At 39.4% G+C, this 19,471-nt stretch overlaps 2 protein-coding genes across 3 annotated transcripts in view; one reads left to right on the forward strand and one right to left on the reverse strand.

Annotated features, from left to right (window-relative positions):
* pvalb7 (parvalbumin 7) overlaps window positions 1-19,471 on the reverse strand; it is a 36,060-nt gene that overhangs the window by 6,648 nt on the left and 9,941 nt on the right. The window lies entirely within an intron of this gene.
* ncf4 (neutrophil cytosolic factor 4) overlaps window positions 9,420-19,471 on the forward strand; it is a 27,975-nt gene continuing 17,923 nt past the window's right edge. Inside the window, exons 1-5 of the mRNA XM_051384540.1 lie at window positions 9,420-9,593; window positions 10,212-10,296; window positions 10,392-10,551; window positions 17,971-18,041; window positions 18,758-18,885. Of these exons, the coding sequence (XP_051240500.1) occupies window positions 9,562-9,593; window positions 10,212-10,296; window positions 10,392-10,551; window positions 17,971-18,041; window positions 18,758-18,885 (476 nt within the window). The 5' untranslated portion in view covers window positions 9,420-9,561. The remainder of the gene's footprint in view (window positions 9,594-10,211; window positions 10,297-10,391; window positions 10,552-17,970; window positions 18,042-18,757; window positions 18,886-19,471) is intronic.

Below are 19,471 nucleotides of genomic sequence, written 5' to 3' on the forward strand. Positions count from 1 at the left end.
GCAGAATGACAAAGTAAGCAACTAGCTCGTGAACATAGTGGAGCATTTAGCAGCTAAAGAGCCAGATGTTTCCTTCAGGAGTTGGTGGAGACCAAAACATAGCTAAAAGGAATTTTACTCTGTGTTGCTGGATGTGTAAACAATTTATAGTCTGTTGTGGACTTCTGCCCCCAAGTGGTTAAAATAACCGATGCGGCTTTAAAGAGACCACCCTGTATACTCTGTATACGGTAATAGATAAAAATCCCACACACCAAAAGTCTAATACACACATCTTCAACCCTTATTTGAAAAGAGTCTGATTTCTTAATTGCAGATGTGCTGCACTTGAACTTGTACCTCAAACAGCCTCTACTCTTCACTTTCCCTCAGTATCTCTCCCTCTCGTCCCGTTTGCTCAAACTCTGTCCATCACTTTCCTAATCTCTCGTTCACGTCTCCTCCCCTTCCACTTTCTTCTCGCCATATCAAAGACCAAATTGGCTCCTCTTTCTCTGCATCCATATCTTCGTATGCCTCTTCCTTTATCACGTATCAATCTCTATCCTGTCAGGACTGTGACAGCCTGTGTGACTCACTGTCTCTTCCTATCGCCTTCTTTTTTCTCTCTCTTTCTCTCATTTGCTTATCTTTTGTTTTGTCCCTTACACCCGTCAAGGCCAAGAGGGGAGTTAATTTATGTAGGTGCGTGTATGAGAGATAGAAAGAAAGAGAGAGCCACGTGATCTGTTACAAGGCTGCAGCCAGTATGAGGCAGTAGACTTCTTATTATGAGAACTGTTGCATTATAATGTTGATATTTTTTAAAGCAGTTAGTATTGGCTGATAATCCAAAGTTTTTAACCATCTTATGCACCCCAGGACTAATTTGACATCAGTGTTCAACTGGACTGCACTCACCTGCAAATCTTGTGTGTCAGTAGGAGCCTTAAATCTAAACACTATCAGCCAATGGCCTGTAGTCACCTTTTTCAAGATTTGGTGTATAATCACTTGAAAATAAGAATGGAAGAATGATTGTGTTTTCGTTACCTTAGCTGTTGTTATCTACACAGGGAGCGGCTGGACATGAAAGCAAACTATTAGTGGAAGTACATCACTCACATACATAAAAATAAATCACCTGCATTTCAGATTGCACTTTTTACTGTGGCTACTGTGTTATAAGTTAATTTTATTAAAAAATATATATATATTTTAATATAGGTTTAATGTATGTTTAATGTATGTATGTCTCGTATGCTACTGGATACTTGAATTTCCCTCAGGATAAATAAAGTATCTATCTATCTGTCTATCTAGAGACCATGTCCCTCTCCCTACCATACAGTCTTGGAACTGTGTTGCTGCATTATTCATAAAAATACTTGTTCATTAGTCTAGTCATCTAGTTATGTCTGTCTGTCTCTGTCTCTTCATGTTCTGTGCTGACCCTCTGTTCTCTCTGTGTCCTGTCCTGAGACTCTCTTAGCTCTTTCCTCTCTATTGAATTACCCCTCATCAGCACTTTCCAGCATTGTAGAAGGACGAAGGAGGGCGGGGAGAGGTGACGAGGATAACACACTGACAAGATTTGTCGTTGGGAGAAAGGGTCAGGAGAGGAAGATAGGGAGACGCAGAGATACATATGGATGGGCAGTAAATAAGTTCAGGCAGGCCAAGAGTGCGTCAAGGACAAAATTGGAGACAGGAAGGGGAATTAAAGGGGATAATGAAGGAGTAACAATTTTATTAACAGAATAAACAAAGTGGGTAGAGGGAAGAGAGAGGATCAGAAACCTGTGTATTGTTTTTATGCTCATGGTTGTGAGCAACCATAAAAAAGTGACAACTGTTTACTCTTAAATGGAGAAAGAGACCATTCAAAAATGAATACATATGCAGAGATGCATACATCCAGTAGATGCATAAATAGATGTTTGAAACACAGAGCTCTACAGATCAAATTGAAGAAAGGGAGAAAGACAGTGACAGACAGAGAAAGAGAGAGACCTGAATATAAATGGGTTTTTAATTACTAACTTGCTATTCAGCAACAGGTGGTGCATTAAGTCATGGCAGGGGTAGAGGCAATCCACAGCTCTGTGTGTGTGTGTGTGTGTGTGTGTGTGTGTGTGTGTGTGTGTGTGTGTGTGTGTGTGTGTAAGGGGGGTACTGATATAACTGGGGTATCCCTTGTCTACTCACTCAAAGATTAGCACATATTAGCCCTAAAAATAAACATGGGGAAACCTATGACTGTACTGATAGGAGGCTGCATTTGAATATTGGATGTGTGCTTGTACAGTGAGGACTCAGTCACCTACTGTAAGAAGCAAGGTTCACAGCTTTTCAGTGTAACCCTTTTTTTACCCTGTAATTTGTACCTTATCATGTGGTATACGTTCTCAGTATAAACTCACATGCATACAAGACTAGATTAATAATTGTATAGGCTGGTTGTTTTCAACACCAAAACTGTTGAAGGAACGATGAAACGTCTGTATTTTGGAGTGACTGTCACCTGTTGATTTTTGGTCTAGAATCAGAAAACTTTTAGAAATGATTACTAATAACTAATTTTGTTACAGCATCTTGGTCTTGATGGATGTTGGCATCTGTTTGGTCTCTGTGTGATCAGTAGACAGACTGGCCCAGTTTGGTGCAGGGGCTGGAGGTGTTGGGAGGCAGTCATATCTCTACCAAAAGAGGAGAAATGCAACTCATGTTAATTAACAGTTGTGTGTTCTTAGGAATGTAAAAACAGAATGAAAGTATAGATGTGGAAACTTAAAAGGTGTTTAACGAAACATTGAGTAACAAAAGTTGTGTAACTATTTTTTAATGCAGTTGAGTAATTAGTTTAGTAATGTGAATGTTTTTCTCTAGGTAATGAGCAACTGATTAAAAATGTTCCAGTAACTTGCTCAAACATTGTCTCAGTTTTGGACATTAAAGGGGAATTTGGCAACTATTTCAACTTAATAAACCCGTTTAGAAATCATTTGGATAGTTAAATGGCCTGTTCCGGTGTTAATGGTGACTTTCCCCGCTCCCCCTAGCGTCCCCAGGCGGAAAACCAACCTTGCAACTTTGGGACTACCGTCCCGTTAAGTTGGAAATGGGAAGTTTCGTGAGAAGCGAGAACGAGTGAGAAACACGAACTGCTTTACGGCAATTCCACATAAACGCAATGTTCTATGATACTGTGTATAATGTATTGTATTGCCCGGCAACAAATGCACATCAGCAGCGGTAGAAAGGGGGAGGAGGGTGCTGCAAGTGAGTTTTTTTACGACAGTTTTGTGAAATATACGTCCCAGAGCTGTAGGGGGAGCTCGTTGAGAAAACATGCAACGACAAAAGTGAAAACCAGCGAAGAAATGGCTAGTTCCCCTTTAAGGAGTTTGCAGTTCTCAGTTTGTGCTCGTTCGGGTTGGAGACTTAACTACAGCACCCCTAACAACCTCATGAGTTCAGTTCAGGCCATTCTGTACAGTAGAGTGGGAGAAGGAAGCCCCAGTCTATGCCAAATGTGCATGACTGCACTGCAGGCGCTGGTTATAGTGGTATATTTAGTGCTAATGTTACGGCTGGTGTGTGTGGGCGTGTGTGGGAGATGGTGAGTTTTAAAAGGAATACACCAAGTTGTTGGGAGTTTGGCTTGTCACACAGCCAACCTGTTAAGTAATGAGAAACCAAATCTTCTGTGTTTTCCTGGTAGATTCCAGTTAGTCATGCTGATTGTTTAGTGTGCTCTATGTTTAGGGACAGTGGGTGACTAACATTTTCTCTGTTGTGAGAAAATGAAAACTTCATGAATTTAAACTTAACATAAAACATATAACACAATGCACCCAAACTATGTGTAGTGCCAAAGTACAGCTCCTTATTACTCACACTGTTGCTATAGACACAATATATTTATATATTTTAGACAAACACAATTGTTAAAGGCCCTGCAAACAAAGAGTTTTCAGTTAATCTGATTAAATAAATGTATGCTCAGGTCAAAGTTGGGCAGGGCTGTGCAGGGTATTACCTGAGGTCACCAAACTCACTGCACCAATAAGAATGACAAAGATGCAACTGTCGTACCATGGCATGGACAGCAAAGCTAAAAGAAGGGCGTGTGAGATACATACCTGTATAGGTGTGCTAATAGTTGTGTAGGGTTTGGTCATAAACACCTTAGGCTGTGAGGAAAACAATTTTTGGAGGTTCTTCTTCTATTTCAATTTATCAACACACAGCCTACTATGTGTGAACTAATGGTATGTCTGATGAGCTGTTGGCACCTTGCATGGCTGTCTACTATCAGTGTATGGATGTGTGTGACATGTAGTGTAAAGCGCTTTGGGTGTCTGGAAGAAAGGCGCTACATAAGTGCAGTCCATGATAAAACATGAACACACAGCAACAGATTTTTCATTACAATAGAAAATGTTTGCGCTACAACCACATGAGCGTTTGACTTTCCGAAAATTAGATTGCGCACTAAATAAATACTTACAATAATATAATTTCCGCGTAGAAACCCCTATTCTTGTGATTCTAAAAACAACTGTTTCCAACTCTACTCCAAAGGCAGCAGATATTCTTGTCATGAAATCTCAAATGTATATGTATAACATATGTGTAACTGTATTGGACGGAGAGGTCCAGTTAGCATTTTGTGTTGGTAATTTGCAGGTCAGAGGATATCCAGGCCTTAAATTTGGTGTCTGGGTTATCAACATCATTACAATGACTATATTTCAATTCGTAGTTAACCAACAATTATATGTAACACACATTTAAAACCAAATGGAGCCCAGTTTTAACCTCTTGACATAGATGTTTTCTGATCTGCAAATCACCAAATCAGAGCAAACTCCTGCTGGTCATTATGCATGATATCCCTTTCCCATTACATCCCTGGGACAAATCAGTTATGCCCTGGAGTCATTGTTCAATAAATCTAAAATATATCATGTCATATCATAATATAAACTATCACAAGTTATTACTTGCAGGTAATGATAATGTTCCTTAGCTCTTAGTTTGGTTAGACAACTGCACAGGACACTATGTATTATCTTATGTAATGTCCTTCTCAATTTACACACAATGTATTAGGTTAGCAGAGCTTTTTTTGTCTAAGAACTTTGCCAACCATGCTTGTATGCATTTCTGTCTTTTAAAAAAGGACATGTTAAAGTAAAGTTGTTCAGTGGACATCAGATTTTGGATAAAAACATTCCAGTTGTAGCCCCGGTATTATAGAAACAGAGTGATGTAACTCTCCAACATAAAGTTTTAGTATTTAGATTAGCCCCGTGCTCAGCTTCACCTCTTCCTGTTTTTACTTTCCCTATGACGTCTCTACGGTAACCAGCTGTCAACATGGTAAACACAAGCTGTGTGCTTGATGAGACTTTCTGTCAGTCTCACTTCTTCTGTTTCTCTGCGTGTGTGTATATGTGTGTGTTTTGGTACCTGTTTGCCTGTCAACTTAACGGCTTATTAGATTTCATCCGCAGGCTTTTTACTGTGTACTTTTGTTTCAAAGTTATATTCCAAGGCTAGCATGCAATACACTATGTACAAGCACAGCTACAGTACACTCTGTTAAACACACACACATAACCTCTTTCACACGTATACACATTCACAATCCACAAATTCTCTCTTATACACACACGCAACCAAGCACAACAGACTCTAGCAGCTGGCCTGACCTTGAAGATAAATACACCCTTGAAAAATGTTTCTGCAATTCATGGCTGGCAATGGTCTGTTATACGAGCAGCGTTTCAAAGGATCCATCTCAGGCTGCATGAAAATAGATATGGAGTCAATATGTGCTGCACACACACACACACACACACACACACACACACACACACACATACACACACACTCATACACACACACTCCTCTATGCAGCATCACACTCTATTGCACTCTTTGTTTGTCTATTTCTTATACACACAATGAGAACTCAGAGTGTATAACACAAGAAAATATTCACACCCACACAGTTTTTTTCCTCGTACACACTCCTACATTGTCTTTCCATGTCTCCTTTCTTGTAGTTGATTACGTTTTTCTGTTTGCACACTCATAAGTTGAGTTCAACCTGACCGACTCACAACTCTAAAACATATACGTAAATGCTTTTATCTCAATGCAAACAATAAGTCACAGACGGGTAAGAATTGCAGGGAAAAACGCCTTCAACACACCTTGTTTGATTTACTGAAGCTTGTAACTGCTGTAATCCCTATCCCTATCATCACAGTCAATCTGTGTATGTAGTCAGTGATGAAGTGACTCAGGCTGCGGTGCAGTACTGAAGCTCAATGTGGCTGTGGATTGCCTGTCTTTATTTGGGAAATGCAACTATGAGCAAGAAGTTTGCTGAGCGATTGTGTGTGAATATGTTGACATACAGTATGATAGTGTTCAGAGAGTCTGAAGTAGACCCAATACCACAAAGACAGATCAGGTTGATCAAGATTGATTAGAAGTTATAACCACAATCAGTAACCTGTTAGATTAGACAATAAATCAGGGTTCTCTCTCTCTTTCACTGTCTCTCTCTCTCTCTCTCTCTCTCTCTCTCTCTACACACACACACACACACACACACACACACACACACACACACCTCCAGCACAGCAATAACTTTGCTGACATCTAGTGTTATACGGTTTAATCGCCTCAGATTTAATGCCAGAACCGTGTCCCCTGTTTTTTATTCCAGTCATTTCCCCTCTGCTTAATTTCACCAATCACCAGCCGTTATCAGTGAGAGAGACCTCTCGCACAAGAGAAGTGCGAGAGGTCAACACTGTGCCATGAAGTGTTTGTGTAAGGGTGTGTGTGTCTATGTAAGTGATTTGGAGAATGTGAACTTTCTGCTTCAGGTGAGATAAGACGGGAGAAAAGAAAGCAACAATGTCAGCACAATCTGCAAAAAATGTGTTAAATATATAGTGTATAACACATTTTAAAGCATAATGGACATAAAAATGTTTATCCCACCAATATATTTCCCAGTCAGAAAATTGATAGCAGGCTTTATTTAACTGACGTGCTGGGAATGTAAACACATTCATACATGCAAATGATATTATTATAAAAATGTAATATCATGTTATGTATTAAGTTATTCTACTATGCATTTATTATGAATTAATGAAGTTAGTTTGACACCTTAAATTATTACCTGAAGGCAACAAAGAACAGCTGAGGCGCAGACTGGCGAGACAACAACAAACTGGCGAGACAAGAAAAACCACTGGAGTCATGCATGTACCTTTAGAAAAACAATTGAAAATTAATTTTGGTTTCAGTTTTATTTAAAGCTGCTCTTATCAATATTTTAATATGAAAAAGGAATGAATATGAATATGTATCATGTATGTATGTAATATGTATCAAATGAATATGTATCATGTGATGGGTGCCACTTAACTTAAGAACCCACAGATTATCATCACATTTCTCCATGTTGCTCTATGTTTTGGTTTCATTTCTTGTGACTTCACTGTTTTGATTGATGACTGATTGATTGACGCAGCAGGGAGCTGTTTTCAGCCAAAAAGCTCTGATAAACCAAATCTGACTACACCAAACAAGAGTACAATGAGTTTCAAGGTCCTGCAGTGTCTGTCCAGAGCACAGAGAGAAGAGAGTGATGCTGATTGATGGTTAGCTCCACATTCGTCCATGGAAGCAGAGCTACCAAAGAAGCTCTCTTTTATATTTAAAGTATTTAGTTTTACACTAAACTTGCCATTTAGTTTAACTGCACTACCTCTACTAGGTCTCTTTAAGTCTATAGTCAATGACTTCCAAAACAATGAATACAGCCATGGGAGAGTACCAGCGACAGGCAGGCAAATTTGCAGTATATTTGCAGCTTACCGTGATGGAAACGTGCAATCATTTGACAGCATTTGTCATTAGCCAATGTGCATTAACTATGATGATATATCATGTTCAAAACAGAATGCTTAAACTGGAGTAAGCTTGTGCTTTATTGTTTGTGGGAGGCTGGGAGAGGCTGCCAGTAGTCAACAACGATCTTGCTTGTTCACAGTATTTACACTAATCAGTCAAATTGAATGTGGGAGCGATTTGGGATTGATGTTAAAGACGTGCTCGTGGTGCCGCTGTGCACAGACTAAGGAGGAGACTGCTCTTGAGGTGACTGTGAACTCTCAAATAAGGCAGAAGCTGTGTAAAAATAATCAGTGAAAGGTCACTTCTTGAGAAGTGTTTGGAGAGTCCCAGGGCATGATGTGACCCAAAGGTTTCTATTTTTAAATATGCTTTTAAAAACTAATTTACAGTATGATTTAGGTACAGTGCCCTCTTTAAACAAGGGAGAAAATGCAAAAAAAGGTTAAAAATAACTTATTTATATCCATTATTTTAATGGAAACATTAACAACCACCGATATAGTGTTTACTGCATAGTGATACACATAGAGATTTGATACATGTGAGGATATGTCAGTTAATTTGCCAAAACAGCTTCTTTTAAATCTGAAGGGGAAGAAGTATTGATATGCTGCAAAAACTAATCATATACCCAGCGGTGTGTGCTTCTGCAGGAAGACGTGGGCCCTTCCTCACCTGTGCAAACACTCTGTGGACACACCCATGGCTAATCCCGGTGAACATGGTTTCCAAAACTAGCTCTTTCCCAGTTGCCCTGTTTGTCACTCTCTTTAGATATGGCACACATGACACGTGCAGCTGATGCCAAGAAAGCCTGTGTGGAAAGCAATCACAAATCCACATGTACCAAGAGCAATGTAAACAACATAGACCTGTAAACCTTTAAAAACCAAGCCCTGAATCCAAAATCAAAGGGTATTGTACTGAATTTTCCCTTTGCTGGCACTTACAAGCTGTCCCAATATGATACTCATCTGTATGATAGTTGATTGTGCAAAATAGTGCCAAATGATAGTTGCTTAAGTTGTGCTCACCATAATAAACAGAAATTGAATGGGTCAGATCACTCATATCAAAGACACACAAGCCGAAGTTGCTTTTAAAAATTTTCAAATGTAATATTTTCAGTATTTTGAGCATCACACACAAAAAAACCGTCTTTGCCACAACTTTTTCATAAAAAGATGGTGAGAGAAAGTTTTTTCAGTGATTTGGATGAACTGACCCTTTAACATAATCCTACCTATTTCTCTCTTTCTAGTAGTCTACCTTATTTCAACATCAGCCTGTAACAAGCTGTATACCGTTGGATGATCAGCAGCTGATAGAAACACACATCATACCTGCCGTCTGCCACCTGCAGCCCATTCAAGAGATTTTCCCTGCCCTTGCCGCAACTTGTATAAGGCGCCAAACCGCAGATAAACGCACATCCCCTGATCTTTTTAGAGAACTTTCGCTTCCTGTCGTCTGTTTCCGCACGGTAACGCCTGCACACAGTTTTGAGGCGCAGTCAGTCAGTGCAGCCTGCGGTGTTTCCAACTAAGACCTGTGTAAGAAGCGCCTTTCTCCTCACAGAGAGTTAAAGTTTCTCCGTCGGTCTGCAATCAGTGAACTGTGCGCAACATCATGTCGCTGCCGCAGCATTTACGGGAGGAAAGGTGAGTGTGTTGGACGGAAAATCACCAGTAACTGTAGCTATTAATGATTTAATCGATAGTTTTATAGCACTTAACAACTGGTAGTAAACGCATCGGAATTGTATTGCCTTACTAGTAATAATATCACAATGTAAGATCAAAGAGAAGTTATTAGGTTACTTCTCAGTTCACTTTTTCTATGATCCTTGCAGCTGAAATATAAAGGGTAATGAAACCAGGGGCTGACCTTTCTGCGGAGGCTCAGTGTTTGTGCAAAATGTGTCGCTCTGCAGTTTATGCTCCTTCTTGGGGAAAAAATTTGTCTAAGAAATGTGTTGTTTACTGTAATTTAATTTGCCTGTATGTGTTATTGCCGTTTTGCTGCTGTCATAGATAGATCTCTCTGCAGAACATGTAGCCTCAGATGAACCATACAGGCGGATCTTTTGAGCTATCTGACTTTAATTCTGTTTTAAAAAATCTATTTAACATTTAATATTCTAAACACGAATGTTTAAAGTCTGATCTGATGAATTGAAAATAAGTGAATAATGAATTCCAGAAATAGCTTGCAGGGCTAACCTTGGTAATTGGGGTTTAAGTGAATAAAATATGATAACCAGATTATCTTTTACTCAGTGACTTTGATCAACTGCCTCATAACATCCCTATCAGCGCCACCATTGCTGATATTGAGGAGAAGAAAGGCTTCATTGACTACTTTGTAAGTTTGAAACACTACCACAAACTTTAAACTGAGCGCAGATAAAAAAATGACAAGAGTACAAATCAGTTGCACGCCTCTGTTTCTCTCCGCAGATGTTTGTGATCGAGGTGAAGACTAAAGGAGGGAGTAAGTATTTCATCTACAGGAGGTACAGAGAATTTTTCAACCTCCACCAGATCCTCGAGTCCAGATACTCTCCTGAAGACCCAGAGAGACCTGGTCCCAACAACTGCGTCCTGCCCACTCTTCCAGGTGAGTGTGTGTGTGTTCACAGCACTGATAACTGCAGCGGCATGCAGACAAATTGCGTCACAATATTCAACATGGTGTCAGATTTCACATTGTTCAAATACATGTCTGTCAGGAGCCCACAGCTCAGCTGATAATTCCTTATGCCCTTTGATTCTGATTTTATCTTTTTAAGTCTGACAGACACGAGGAAATCTGTGACTCAAACTATGTAAACAGTCACGATCTCTACATTTCCAATTTTGTTACTTCGGCTACCATGCCATACTTTGTCCTACTTCAGTTGGCTAAACAAAAAAAAAAACCTGCTAGATAGATTTCTGAGACAGAAAAAACTATCTGGACTACGTTGTCCAACTTTAAAGTTTTGTGTTGAGAGAACAACCTCAGGTTTTCATGAGGGCAGCTGATGTAAGAAAACAAGTAACATGCTCAAAACGGTATGTGTCTCGATCCTCACATTCTTTACCCCACAGTAACAATACTAAAGGCGCCATGAAGGCCTTTTCATACAGACATCAGCACTGCAGGAAAAAACACAGCTCCTGATTCAGTTCAGTGAGACAGCTGAGGGCTGCAGCAAAGAAAACCTGACAAAAGTCTGACAAACTAGTTAGTAATGGTTTCTATTTCAGATTGCACTGCCAAACAAACTGTCACTGTAGGTGCTTTACTACAATGAAAACGTACTAATAATTAAAACCCTAATAATAAGGGTTTCATTTCTTTCTTGTTTAGTGGAAATAGAGTGCTGTCAGCAGCGCTTCTGTAAGTTCCAGTTTCACAGTGATGACAATGATTTTGCCGTGTCAGGGCCTTGCTGCTGACAGAATACAGAGGGAGCATTGTACTTTACTGCATAATTTCTGCCTTGTCACTCTCTAACCTTCACCTTCAAATGCACACTTATTCTGCTCCACTTCATGCATATGGAGAGTAACAGACTGGGTGTATGTTGACAGCTGGCTGAATTTTCTCCCTGTGGCTGGAAGAACTGAAATCCATCTGAACATGGTTTTAAAAGTGAGGATCTGCTCACTCTGCTCACTCTGCACATCAGATATCATAAATCAAACATGCATACCAACTGTTTTGTCCCTAATCTGAGTGGTTTGAGGCATTATTGGATTTGCTCGATGAATTTAAGAACACATTAGTTGTAGGTGGAATCAAGGGTAAAGAATAGCGAAGAATAATTACTGTTTTGGCTCTTACAGGTTTGATGACAATTTAGCTGCCAGTTTAATTTGAACTTACTTGTCCGTAAATCCAATTATGTTCAAGTCACAAGGGTGTAGTGAACATATTTTCGGCACATGTGGCTGAATAATAATGTGAAGTTGAGCACTGAAAACTGCTGAGTTACAGCATTAGTTGTACTCCAGTGAGATATCTGCTGTCTGAAGGGTAACATCTGCTCTCAAACATTTATTTGGTAGAATGAGAATTATTTGTAAAGCATACTATAATAAGTGCGAATATCTGGTACCAGTCTGGTCCTGATCATGATAGAAGGTCGTTAATATTGTGAATTTAACAAAACTGAGTCCTGAATCTGATATATATTTCCCTTAATGTTGAATAAATCACAGACTTCTTGACTCAAATTCTGAAGGCTCTGGTTCAAAAGTTTTTAAGTTTAAATTAATTGATCTTTTGGTGTTGTGTAGGAATGTAAAGATATATCACAAGATAGTTAAATACAATACAAATATTTAAAGATTCAAATCGGTGAGATCCGAAATTAATTGTGAATCAGTCATGGTATCAAGGCACAAAAACTTCCGTTTCACTTCATAAAAGGTCTTTTTTGGAACATCTCCAATATTAATGAGTCCCAGAAGGTCAAAATGTTAACATCTTTACAAACTTCCTTCTATTGAACTCAATGAACCTAATGTAATGTCTCCCCCAAAAAGGTATTTAAAGCATTTTGAAATAAAACTCTTCTTTTAGATATGCCTGTAGCAAAGTGTCATATTGTCAGGCTAAATGTCAAAAACTCATCATAGTGCCACTAGGAGTATATCTTACAAGGTCAGTTTAAAAGCTTATATCAGAAGACTGTAATAAATAAGTATAATCCACAGTGACATTCAGAATAGTCAGAAAAGAGCAGATGGTATAGGGGGACAGATAAACGCCACAGGGAAAATACAGAGACAAACTGTAAGAGCCATGTTGAAGGGTAAGGGTTTGGGAGAGATGAGAGACATTCATACATCTACTGTATCTGCTTTCAAGTTGCTTATCCTGGGCAGGTACGCAATGAGCAGAGACCCCAAACATCCTTTTCTGCTGTACCAAGCAACTTCTGCGGGATCCCACCATCGTGTACACTTTTGCCCTGGCTCTCCCTGGTCAATCGTGCCTGGAGCACCTCTAAACTGAGGCAGCAAGGAACTCACTTAGTTGGTGCTGCTTGAAACACCTCATGCAGTTTTCAATATGAAGTAAATGGTAAAACATTTATATAGAGCTTTTTTTCAAAGAAAGACACTTTGCTCTACTGCTCTCTGTCTCCTGAGCCGCAGTCAGAATCTGTGAATTCACCAGCCACCCTGCAGATAAAACTTATCTTGGCTGCCATTGCCTGGTGTATCATTCCCCAAGAGCCTACTTAGCGTTCATAACTATAAAGCTAGTTCATAACACTAGGTCATGAGATATGTTAGTAGCCACGATGGTGGTGTTTGACTTTGGAAGAAGATTACACATCCTAGTGTTCCCATGGAGATCTCTGGAAACTTCCGTCCCTTTCCTCCACCATCATCATCTTTGCCTGAGCACAATAGATATCTGAAACTGAAGCTGAATGTGACTGGTGACAATGGGACCCCAGGGCATTAGGTATCCATCAGCTTGGCAGGTCAGCTTCATGGGACCACATGCTTCTATCAACCAGCGAACGGATGCAAAGATCCTTTTTTCCTTTACCTACAGTCAGCTGGTAATACAGTATCTTTCAGTCAGTATAGGCTCAAATAAGTGTGGACAACATCAGCATACATCTGCTTCACAGGATGTATTATTGGAAGTAGTTTGAGAACGTTTTTTTAGTAGTTTATGACTTCTTCCATGCTCTCCGTGTTTTTACAGTCCTGCTCACAAGACACTATGGAAGTGACATAGTTTTATGAACTCTGAGTATGAACGATCTTACAAACAAGCTGCAAGGTTTTTAACAGCAGAGTCCAACACACTGCAGAGCAGCATGGGGCTAACTCCAATGTGACTGTTTTGTTAAAATTGAACTCATGCTCATTCTCTAATAACCCTTCTGTCATGGCCTCTATTGAGCTACAGAGATGCCTAAAGATTTAAGGATAAGGAAGTTTGTTGACAAAAGTGCAGCTTTGACTACTTATTATTGCTTAAGAAAAAACGATTTGTCAGCAGTGCTGACTACTAAAGCCCCTGAGAACAGCATTGTTCTATAAAGCTGACAAGGAGTTGAATAAGGACAAATCAGAATGAGAGCAAGAGGGAGAAAAAAATACACCCAGAACAGCATGTGTGGACATTTAATAATCAAAGTTAATAGTCAAAAGAAGGAAAGTCATTGGCCTATGTCTGAGAACTGTCGTTAAAGAACATTTAGTACTGCGAGGAAGTTACTTGACTGGCCACAATCAAACAGAAACTTTAAATTAGAAAGAGTCAGCTGGTGCCACAATGAGCCACAACCTGAGTGCCAGTTAAAGATAAACTTAAGTCATTAACACTTCACATCATTTACAAGATTTTCACTTGACAACATCTATTCAGGCCTCAATACTGCGCTGCATAATGTCTGCGTTTGTCCTCTTGTCCTCATCTGCCCGTTGGCTCTGGTTTTATTCAGCAGCTCATTGTTTTCCCATAAGTCAGTCTATCTGGGAGCCGCCGTCGGTGTCTGTATTGATTATCGGAGGCTGGAAACCAACATCGGCACCAATAAAAGCCAGAAGGCTTTGAATGGGTGGCTCGGATCATCGATTTAGGAAAGATGAGGACAGAGTGAGGTGTGTGTGTGTGTGTGTGTGTGTGTGTGTGTGTGTGTGTGTGTGTGTGTGTGTGTATAAATTACTTTGAGATGGTGAATCAGGTTACACTTTGCACTGTAATCACACTTCAGTCACATACAGATTTATTTCTGTTTGAACTCAAATGGCTTTAGTTTAGCTATCAACTTGTTAACAGTGCTGAACAAATGAAACATTATATTTGGTTTAATGTCCAGTGTCACATTACTACACGTGTTATATACAGCATTGGTGCAGTAGAATCTAGATCTCATCTACTCCCCAAAGAGTTATATTACCGATGCCGAAAAACAAAATGAAAGATTCTTGAGATACTCCAAAGTATAAATGCATTTACATTACAACAGTCACACACACAGTTTACTCCCTAAACATGACTTTAAACATGACGTGTTATCTCTTGGACAATCAAGTACTATTATTTTCATTTTTGATTGAAGGTTTTAATTTCAAAGAAGTCAGCAGACGCCTGTGAATTCTCAAGTCATATAGCAAAAAGACTAATGGTGTGTTTACATAGGAGGCGTTTCTGCAGTGTACATCAGTCTTCTGTCTGACGGAACAGATACGCTTCTATTTTAAAAGACCAAGTAAGTAAGTATTTGGTCGTAAATCAATGTAATGAACAAAGTCAAAAAACAGCAGTGTTTCTGTTGTTTAGGCTACATCTCGCAACAAAGGCAATATTTTATACATGCACTGTATAAACTCCAGCATTACAGCATGACTGTAGTCTATATGGTGGGTTTCATTAATGCCAAGTTAAGAGAAAATTAACAATATTACTGATGTAATACTTAATACTTGTGTATATTCTAGAAGTAACTTAATCTGTTTCATCTTTGCACCTGTGGTGTTGTCTTATGGCTGGAGCTCTGCCACATCTGAATCCTATCACCAAACCATTAATACAAGGCTTTCACTGTTCTCTGATCTCTTTACTGTTTTCTCTGCTCCTCTCTGGTCTCCCTTAAAGTCCCTCTTCCATCCCTTGATGTTTACTGTGTGCCAAACAGGGGGTAAAGGTACAAATGATTCTTATTCTTGGTTTTTGCTTCAACCTGAGTGGGGTTTGCCACATAGAGTGTGTGTGTGCCAACAGTTGTAGAAATGCATTTCAAGGTCAAATTTAAAAGATTTTTTAAGATTGTAAGTAGTTTGTACTCATCATACTATATCTATAATGTCATTAAAATATTTAAACTCTGTATATTTAGCAGTTATGTCATGGTGTACCAAGGTATTTACTTAAAACTGATATACCAGATAAGAGAAGTTGATAAAAATGTTGATATAGTCATCTGAAATTGTGTATTCTGTGACTTTCTTTAATAGTGTATTCAAAGTAACCCACTATAGATGATTGGATTTTGTTCTGTGACAGCATAAATAATTTAAAGACATACCCAATCACCAAAGCCTTTATTGAGACATTTCTGACATAATTTCTTTATAGACTTTAAGGCAGTATCTCTCATAGTCACTTTCAAATTTGAGAAAGTTCTACTTTTTCCACAAACTCTGATTTAGCATCTGCCACTGAGGAGTCTGCTGGATAATATTAGATCTGATGGGTTTAATTGCAGTGCCAGATCTCATCAGGATGAAAAGGGAATAAGAAAGACAGGAGGGAGAGAGGAGGGAGACAGAGGGGAGGATGGGTGACGGGTTGGAGAAACAAAAAGAATGGAAAAGGATATAGGTTTGTTTGGTCACTTTGAAACTATTAATGAAAATGAATCAATGAAAAAATTGTTGTGGTTCCGTCTCTCTGCCTTTGCTTCTTTAAAAAAAACAGAATCCTTTTTCATTTAAAATTTTCAAAATATACCGGAGAGCTGTTATCTTGTAGTCAAATCCCTTCTCTTATTATCTTGTTTTATCACAGGTGTAGCCTTTGGGCTAAATGCAACATGGATATTTTAATAGAAAAAAGCAATAGAAAGTATTCTACAATAGATTCAAGGTCAGAACATCTTATTCAGCGAGGCCCCAGCGGATGGTGAGAGGTGAGTGGATGAGTAAATGATTCATCAGCAAGGGAGTAAATGAGTGAATGTGCCTGCGAGTGATTGAGTGAGTTATCGTGCTCAAGAGGGGACGAGACGAGAGAAATTGAGAGAGGAAAGAGGGCTGAATATTGTGGCTGAGGGTCATTAAGACTGTGCTAAATTTGATTTAACAGCAGTGTTAGATGGCCTTGGATGAATTGTTGAGGGTCCTGATTTAGAGCATTAGAAGTCTGCGCCTCATAATTTTTGGCTGGACTGGTGTGATATGAGGGCTAAAGTGTAATATGTCACACTCTCAAGAGGGACGTGTTTTCTGGAGAAGCCTTTGTCTAGTTTGGGTCTAGGTTTGACAAAATAAATGTGGTTTCAATTTAAAATATGGCAAAAGCTACACATATTTCAATTGCATATAAAAAAAAAAGAAAGAACTGAGTCTTGGGACCAGATGCAGAAATATCTGTGCAGGTGCAAAATAGAGGTAGACATGCCCTTAATCTGTTTGCAAAATATTACCTTCAACTGCTCCAACAAGCTCTCAATGAAAATAATGGCAAAAATAAAGTGCAATTTAATTTATTCACACTGGTGAGGTCCTCTAACAAGGCCTAACATGGTCATAACATGCTGATATACTATTTATTCAAGCTGCTGTAACTCAGTCATCATCGTCAAATATCACACTAATAATTATTAGGAATGTAACACTATATCACAAGACAGTCAAATTGCGATACAAACGTTTGAAGATTTAACTTCCTACATCACTCGTGTCAGCAACTGTATCAAGATGCAAATACATCGGTTTCACTTTTACAAAGAAAAGGAAATATAATTTATAAAGAACTGCGAAAAAATCATATTGTGAACTGTATGGAATAGTGACTTGAGTGTGTCGCTATATGCCTATCAATCATGATTGAGAATAGCTTAAGTTGAAGTTCAAAAATACAGTATAAGTACATTTTTGTTTCCTCAAACTGCTGCCAAAAATACACAAAACATCAGGCAAATGATTCAAGTGTGTCAAGTGTATAGTGCATCATGTTGCACTAAATTTAAATGCTTGAGATAAATCTTATTTCAAACATTTATACCTCTTAATGGTCCCAGAGAGGCCATCAAGTGTGCACTGACTATTTTTACACGTCCACGTTTGCTTGTATATTTCTTCTTCTCTGCCTTTGTCGGTGCATTGTTAAACTTCTTTGCTCGTTACTGCCACCAACATCTGGTCTGAAGTACAGTATGTGTGAGCTATGCACATTGTGCATGTTCTTCTTCCATAAGTACCATTTACACTATGTGTGCGAATTGATGTAGGTCTTGATTATAAATCTGACCCCTGATGATTTCACGTCTGCACCGTTTTCATGTTTCTCTTCTAGGAAAAGTCTTCCTTGGCAACAAGCAGGAGATTGCAGAGAGCAGAATCCCTGAACTCAACACGTACATGAAGGTAATCACATTTAATTTTATGCACAGTGTAGTCCTTTATTAGTTGTTGAGTTGTTGGCATGCTTGGTATCTTCTGCAGCAAGCAGTGCAGAAGCCTACAACTTAGTGGGCTGAACGATGCTGTAGGTGGATAAGCACTGACTCGGATATTTCAGCAGTAGTTTGCAGATGGAGCTCAACATGTAGGCGTTGCTGCTCTCTTCTCTTTGCTCTGCCCTGTGCCCACATCACGTCTGACTGACTGTAGTTGTGGGACTTTTGACATGTTTCAGTGTTGCTCCATCGCTAAAAACACGATCAGGTTCTCTTTCTCCCACTCACTCACTTCTCTTTTCTGCTTTACTCTTTTTTTCCCGCAACCTACGTGGTTCTCACTTTGCCACACTCTCTCGCCTTCGCTCGCCTTGCACTTGTAATCTTCCTCGCTTCATCTCCTCTCTTTCATCCACTCCTTCCACCCTTCTCGCTCGAATCCCACCACCCTACTTCTCCTTCTCCTCTTCCATCAAACTCCCACTCTCTTTACACCCCTCTTGTCTCCGCGGACATCCTTAACCATTGACCCCGATTTCCCTCTTTTTTTCAGTCCCTCCTCCATCTGTATTCCCCATCTTCCACCTCAAAAATCTTTCTTTCGATCATTATTTACTCTATCCTTTCCGTCATCTCTTGTTATCCAAACCCATATCTCTTGCCTCATTCTTCCTCTCTTCCCAGAGGTTGCTGGGTCTGCCAACATGGCTGTTAATGGACGAGGCTCTCAGGATGTTTTTCTACCAGACGGACCAGGACAGCCAGCAAAAACCACGAGCCCTCAGGCGTCTCCGCCCACCTACCCGCAAAGTGTAAGCCCCAGTGCACACAATGCTAATAACCACAAAGAGAGTGACTAGTAGTAATGCTAAACCGAACCCCTTGGGGCAGCAGGCCAGATGTGACTAAACATGAATATCTCCACGACAGACATATTGTTTTTTATCAGAGCTTAAGATCAGAGGAGACAGTACTCCAATTATGCAAAGTGTTTGAGGGTGCCAAGGTGCCAGCATGGTGAAACAGGTTTAAAGCCGAAGCACCTGCAATTAGAGATGAAAGGGGTTATTTGCTAGCATTTAAGGGCATGTTTGTGCCCTAAAATTATTTGCATATATTTCTTTATGAATAAGAAAATCCTGTGACCTTAGTCCTCGGTCTTTTATCTTTTAAAAGTTGTCATAATAGTATAAATCTAGTGGCAAGCAGTTTCCATCCTTTGAAGAAATTAATATAAATTAATGAATTCAATAAAGTTTTGAAATCAAAGTAGTTTTAGCAATTTGGTCTCAGGATCAAACAACTCATATTAGGCCCCTAAAAATGAGGAAAAGGATGGCAGAGAGTGGAATCTCCCCCTGAAAGAATACATTTTGAAATGTTTAGACTACTAGATAT

Source organism: Dicentrarchus labrax, unplaced genomic scaffold (genome assembly GCF_905237075.1).
Source record: "Dicentrarchus labrax unplaced genomic scaffold, dlabrax2021, whole genome shotgun sequence".
NCBI lineage: Eukaryota > Metazoa > Chordata > Actinopteri > Moronidae > Dicentrarchus > Dicentrarchus labrax.